The 7,514-nt window shown below is 33.4% G+C and overlaps 1 protein-coding gene across 1 annotated transcript; it reads right to left on the minus strand.

Annotated features, from left to right (window-relative positions):
• Positions 1 to 364: 364 nt before the first annotated feature.
• Positions 365 to 4,633, minus strand: LOC147073687 (uncharacterized). The gene is made up of 2 exons (XM_085944233.1): positions 4,366 to 4,633; positions 365 to 2,430 (listed from the first exon to the last, which is right to left on the minus strand). The coding sequence occupies exons 1-2, from the start codon at positions 4,576 to 4,578 to the stop codon at positions 2,098 to 2,100; spliced, it is 546 nt and encodes a 181-aa protein (XP_085800359.1). The 5' UTR covers positions 4,579 to 4,633; the 3' UTR covers positions 365 to 2,097.
• Between the last annotated feature and the right edge of the window lie 2,881 nt (positions 4,634 to 7,514).

Genomic DNA, 7,514 nt, shown 5'->3' on the forward strand with positions numbered 1-7,514 from the left:
GTACCTAACTCAAACATAAGTAGATTGTATTGGGTCTACCGGTCTAAACAGTAGGTTGTTGGTCTCAAAACACCATGTTTTTTTTCTTTTCAATACCATGTCCGATCCAAATAAGATTGTATGGGCCTCCAAAGAATGGAGGTTTGTATTAACAGTTACAAGAAATGGATGTTAGCCACTTGCTCAACCTATTAGGTCTATACTCTACTAAACACAAATTAAGAAACAAAGTATTGTGTATTTGCCAGACCCAGAATTCGAACCTGTGACCCATGGCCGCTTGGAGTACAGATATGGACTACTATAAAAATTACCGAAATTTTTAATTATTTTAATGGCTTTTCTTATTTCTACACTTTTTTTTGAATTTTAGTGAATAGTATAACTTTTACTATGTGAAATATATTGTAGTCTTTGAAATATATTATGATAAATAGCACAGCGACTATGTAAATATAACTTCCAATCTGTGCAGTTCTAAGAACAAATATGGTAGGTAATTTACTTTTGACATGATACTACTGGTTTTTTTGAAGATTAGGATTTACCTATGTTATAATTATTATATGGGTAATAAGATATAAAAACAAACATTTTAATACCGTAGTTCCATAAAATTTATTTGCATATCCTTACAGTCAATAAATACATACATAAAAATCACAGTATAAACATAAAGGAAAGACAAAAATAATTCCAAAATATACCAATAAGATCAAAAATTGTGAAAAATACTTTTTATACCTAAATATTAAGTTACAAATAAAACAAAAATCCAAAATATAATTTTAAATCAAATCTCATTTAGGCACAACACAAAAGAGGTACTTAAAACGTTATAATATTTAGCTGTGACATTACCGTGCTCACTTTTTAAAAATGTAAAATTCATTTTCAGTTTAATATCGTAAAATAGTCTTGCCATAAGTGAGAAATTCTTTGAAAATGGAGGAATGAATGAGGTAGGAGTTATATAATATTATGTCAACAATAGAATATTCGTTACATAACGGATTTTTCTACACTTTCAATTGAATACTGTTCTGTTTGGGGTGAACATCAGTTGAAACTAAACTATTTTTCGATTGTACATGAACTGCAAGATTTTCTGGTTTATTAACATCGGGAAACAAATTATTTACTGTTTGTACACTGACTGGAACCAATTCATTTGTCGCTTGCACATCAATTGGAACTAAACAATTGTCCACCTGTTCATCAACAGGAACCAAATTGGCCTCTGGTGGTATATTGACGGGAAATAAATTTTCTTTCGGCCGTACATCGATGGGAAGTAAGAGATTTTTCGGTTGCTCATCGGAACAAATAGGTTTATTTGATTGAACATCGTCTGGAAGAATGTAGCTTTCTGGTTGGTCATCGACAGGAACTGGACAATCCAACGGTTGTACATCGACAGTCGTTACAATATCTTCTGGATGTATATCGACGTGCATAAAGACAGGCTCTCTTATTTCATGGCAGTTTAATAAATGCTGCTTCAAGTCGATATTTCTTTTAAACTTGGAATCGCACATTTCGCAAGGAAATACTTTATCGTTGTGTCGAATACTTTCATGGCATTTTAAATTACTTTTTGTGTAGCATTTGTAATCACATTTTGAGCAAGAAATTGTTTTTACTCCACTATGTATTAATACGTGTTGTTTTAAGTTGCTTTTGATTTTAAATTTACGGTCGCACATTTGACAGGCAAACGGTTTTATAGTACTATGCGTCAAGATGTGTCGGTCAAAATGTCCTTTCGATTTAGATTGATGGCCACAAATTTCACACGAGTACGGCTTCTCTCCGCTGTGGATAAAGTTATGGTTTGTTAGACTACTTTTCTTGAAGCATTTGTAGTCACAGAATTCGCAGGAGAAAGGTTTCGTGCCGTTATGAATCAACATGTGCTCCTTTAAGTTGCTTTTTCTGTTGAATTTGAAATTGCAAACCTTACAATCGAAAGGCTTTTCGCCGCTGTGGATTAGGTTATGCCGCAGGAGGTTGTGTTTCGATTTGAATCGGTAAGTGCAGATGTCGCAATAAAAAATACCTTTCCCACGCGGAATCAGCATGGTTTTCGGATTGATTTTAAGCGGGCCGGGTCGATCGTACTCGTAAGCGGGCGGGGAGAACAGGCGGGTGATGTATTTTTTTATGTTGCTCCAAAATATCTAAGTGATTGCCGTAAAAATCGCAGCTACTGCAGGCGAAATATGATTGTAAGTCAACCAATTTGTTAGTTCGAATTAAGGGAGTTAGTAATTGTGAGTCGTCTTTTTCTACTTTTACTTTATGTTCGTCGATGGTGAACTCGTTATCGTATTCGATATCGTATGTACTCGAAGATGTACTGTACGTATTGCCATTTTCATAATAATCGGATTCTATTGCGAGGGAGGATGAGTCAGCAGAAAAAGGATTCTGAAACAGAAATAAGTAGGTACGTGTTAGAAATAAGCAGAAAATAAATTAAAAAATATGCATTGTACAAAACCATAGAAGATAGCATGGTAGTTATTGATGATACTATGAATCACTTAATTTATAACACAGTGGTTGGAGACGATATGCTTCATATATTATAAATGCATCCAGAGTTCTCCAGCCATATTTGCCAAACAATGATTTTTGTCAATAATTGAAAGTTGTATGTTGGGCATTAATATAGTAAGTGACGAATTTATAAGGATTTTAAAAATCATTTATCATCAATCACTTTGTAGTCTAGTCCATAGTTTCTTAACCGGTGGTCCGCGAAGATTTTTGGGTGGGCCCTAAAAATTTCTGCAGTTCAAAAATAGTTACCTAGAAACCCAACATTTGAAGTGGGATTGTATTATATTTCGACAATTGTTTCAAAAATAATGTAAATATAAATATTTATTATTTTATTCTAATGTTGATGATCTGCAAAATTTTTTTTGATTTTTTTGTCGTCCGCGGATGTAAAAAGGTTAGGAAACATTGGTTTAGTCATTCTAGTTGGAAACCCGTAATTTTGGAATAGCAGTGTAAAATGCTATAAATATGATAAGGGGTTAAAATGTTAACATATCCTCCATTCCGTAAAGGCCCATATGATCTTCTTAGGATTGAACATGGTTAAAAAAGGAAATGCCAAAAATACAAACATCCTGATATCATCGGTTCTAAATACGACGACAGACGAATGTGGACAGTGGCGGCGTGTCAAACATCATAAAAGTGCACTGCTTGCATTTTTTGGAAATATCGCTCAACATCGTGGATCATTTTTCTTCATAGTTTTTTAATAGTATCACTATGTGAACTATAGCTAATATCAGTAACTGTTCACCGTATACGTCATTATAAGACAGCTCATGGCTATACGGCAGAATTAACTGGATAAAATTTTGATTTATTGTCTATTCAATTACCACACATGTACAAGATTTGATGTAAACTCAAAACTGAACAATCAATACTTAAATATGCTAAACGAGCAAAATCAACATAAATCTCCAGAGATCATAATAATTTAGAGAGGCCCATTGTCAAAGAGCCATCAAGAGTTGTCGAAGAAGAGGGAGGTTCCCTATGACGGAAGCTACAGGTGTCTTAATACCTTTAGCTATGAAGACATCGGATTGCTGAGATTTAACAAAGGGACCATTCGAGACACGTCATAATGGTGTGACAACCGAAATAGCTATCTAAAAAAGGTAATTTGTCGAATAAAACATAATTATATTACGCTGTTGTAATGTATATAGTTGTAAGTCCATCAAATCATTAATTTTACAAAATAAATGCTGAGTTTAACGCATTAATTTGAGTACTCTCTGACTTTTACTTTCCCTGTTAAGATGTCGACTATGTGGTAAGTATTTTGTATTGTATGATAAAGTGACAGCTCTGCGATCTTTGTAAGATATTGTATCTAATATTATAACAAAGATTAGTTGAATGAAATTGATAATCGAATTAATAAAATATAATGCTGTATTTCAAACAATGTTATGACATATTATTTTACTGATATTACCTATATTCAGTCATCACTAAAATTAAAATAACATTATTTTAGCAATCTATATGCAACCATACATAATTAATATTATAATGATCTATTTTTATTATAATAGTTTTTAAAGTTCATGTTGTGAAAAATGGATCAAAAACCTTTAACAACTCAATTTTATTTGTATTAGCAAGCAGTTGCCCATACACTTTTTTACTCTACGTGGATAATACGAGGAACGAGATTGGTGGGGGAAGGGAATTTAGCCTAAGGGCGCGAATAATACAAAATGGAAGTTGTTTGAAATGGAATGCTACGCGAGCAAATTAAGCACACTTTGATATGCATGTTGACAAAAAGCAGTGTTTTATTACCTGTCTGTCGTTGTAGTTGTCATATTCGATCTCCACTTCTTGCTTTATAAATACTTGTTGATTCGAATACACGTCCTGCCATTTGTTCGGGCTCTCGGGGTCGTAAGCGAGAGGCTCCAACTTTAAATTGACTTTGCTGCTATCTGGTTCAACTTTTACATCTATGCTTTCGTTAATAAGTCCACGATCTTCGGAAATGTTGGATTTTAACATTTCTGACAGCTTGCTAAAATAGTAAATATGTCAAATAGTACGTCGGGCTAGTACTGCTAGTAATTAGATTTTACCATAGATTTTACAATACTAGTCTATGGTTCACCGGCGTGGTCCATAGACAATATTTTATTTATTTCCTTTGCACAGGTTAAAAACATTTTTGAATGAATACAAGGATCGTAATCATCATCATTTATATTACTACAACCATCGGCGGGTCTTGGCCTCCTTCGAAAACTTTTGCCACCCTGGACCGCAAATGTCGAAGTTTTCTAGTCGCAAAGACCAAACATTCTTAATATATTAATCTCCCATGGCACAGTCCAGTCATCTCGGTTTCGGCCGTCCAGGTTTTGTTTCGCCATCAGAGGATACATAGCCTGCCTTGCTGGTTAGTCCTTCATTTATTAATCTATGCACGTGTCGATCCAGCGCAGTATCTGTATTTTCATATGCCACGTCATGATCTTTTCGCTCCCATAGAGAGTGTAGGTACAACCTTTTCATTTTACCTCGACTAATTAACGGTCCCAAAGCTCTAACAATACTATGACAAACAACCCAAATACATTTATTTAGTCCGTTTTCAAGAATATAGAATATTATTAGGAGTTTCTTGATAAGTAAAAAAAAAACAAAAGTGAACATACCTAGTTTTTTATATTGACTGTAATGACGTGGTAAAATATAGGCATTTAATTTCTTAAATGCTATTATGGAAACAATTCTTTCATTTCAATAAGTTAACTGACTTGTCATTATCACACAAGCGGTAAGAGTACCTACAGAATTTACAGAAAATTTTATATAAAAATTAGCTTTTTTTATTGGACCTAAGCCAAGCACGGCCACCAATGGTTAAATTTAACAAAAAAAAATACGGTGTGCTTGCATTGCAGAATCAGTAATCCTTAATAATCTATACAAATCAATAGACACTGCGTATTTATTAATATACACAAATAAATAAACAACAAAATCACCTGAGATAATAAATTATAAACAAATATTTTAATCTAGACGATGGCCGCAAGCTTTAAAGTGTAAGTAATACAATTAGGTTTAATGTAATTTCTAAGGGTGGGAATTAATCGCACATTGCAATAATCAAAATTCACAAAAAATAACTTTGCCAGCGCTCCATTGGTGAGCCAAAAGTCCGAGGACAATAAATCGTCAGATTTGTCTATGCTCTGCTACTGATCAACGAACGAATAAAAAAGCCGAGCTGTCAAAAGTGAAAAGTTACGATTCTCGTAATATCTTCCGATAATCTTATAATTTTGTGTATTTATATGTAGACTTGCATAAAATAATATAGCAGTGAAAACAATACAAGTTTTACGATTTCTTTTATGAATTTCATAAATACAAATAAAAAAATAATTTATAAATCTATCATTTTCTAATGTGTATTAACAAATTAATCGATGAAAATGTTTAAAACAATTACAGATTTTTTTTCGGTCCGACTGATTGCGTATTAATGTCAAATCGAATATGCATAGTGATCGACTGACGAAGTCTGGCAGAAATATCAAACATGTTTGAAATCCAACGAGCCTGGTCTGCGGATTAAAAAGTCCGCAGGTCTGGGGTGCTCCACGCGAAAAAAAGTCCGAAGACTGTAAATCGTCTGACTTGCGTGCCAATGGAGCGCCGGCTTAACATTTTGAAAGTAGTTTTCACATATTATTATATAAACTAGCTGAGCCAGCTGGCTCTCGCCAGTCTGTCTCGCTAGGTCTTGCAGACGGCTTGGCGGTATTGTATATTAATATAATTGTGAAGTATGCATAAACGGCGCCATAGTTTTCCCTTCGGGATGGATTTTCATTTACGTCAGACATTTTGACATTTCGCTGATTTGTCAGTTTTACGATTTGCATCTCGTCACTGCCAATACAAATTTGGAGTCATATGCGTAGTCTATTCTGGAGTCAGGCCTTCACAATATCACCTGACACCACTTCAGGCTGCTAGGCCTGCTATAGCAGTGGATTGATCCTGGTTGATAATGATTTAAATAATATGTATAACACCAATTATTGTTGAATACCTTTTAAATATTTTTGGGTTATATGAGCCAATTGAATGTATATAAGTTTCATTGGTTTGAAAAATTATCATTTAACAGCCATAAAAAAATGTTACTTTATTAAATTTTGAAATAATATTCTATGGTTGATCCAGTGTTGCCATGTCTACTGAAATTTCAGTAGATCAACTGATATTTTTTGCCAATATACTGAATTTTTGATTTTTTTTCGAAATTCAAGAAATCTACTGATATTTGTGTTTCTCCACAATTGTAAATTAACTGATGATTCTTTCAATAATAAACTTGAAATGATTTACGCATGACCTTTTTTGATGTTATACACTTCTAAATTTACATAAAAAGCATTGTAACTCTACCCAAGAGCGCCATTTTACCCATTAATATCATCATTGTTTACAGTAAATTAATATTATTAGTTATTGTTATTCTTATTAGTTTTAAATCATATCTAATAAACCACATTTTTCAAAATCTACTGATATTTTATGAAATCTACTGAATTTTTTGTCAAAATCTACTGAAATTTTAAATTTTGACTTGGCAACACTGGGTTAATCGCATAGTCAGTGTCGCCATGTCTATCTACAGATTTTTTAAATTTTGGCTTGGCAACACTGGGTTGATCGCATAGTCAGTGTTGCCATGTCTATCTACTGATTTTTTAAATTTTGACTTGGCAACACTGGGTTGATCACATAGTCAGTGTTGCCATGTCTATCTACTGATTTTTTTTAAAATTTTGACTTGGCAACACTGGGTTGATCGCATTAGTCAGTGTTGCCATGTCTATCTACTGAATTTTTAAATTTTGACTTGGCAACACTGCAACCCAGTGTTGCCAAGTCAAAATTTAAAATTTCAGAAGATTTTG

Source organism: Rhyacophila brunnea, unplaced genomic scaffold (genome assembly GCF_057557595.1).
Source record: "Rhyacophila brunnea isolate RB1 unplaced genomic scaffold, BYU_Rbru_1.0 scaffold_17, whole genome shotgun sequence".
In the NCBI taxonomy this organism is placed as follows: Eukaryota; Metazoa; Arthropoda; class Insecta; order Trichoptera; family Rhyacophilidae; genus Rhyacophila; species Rhyacophila brunnea.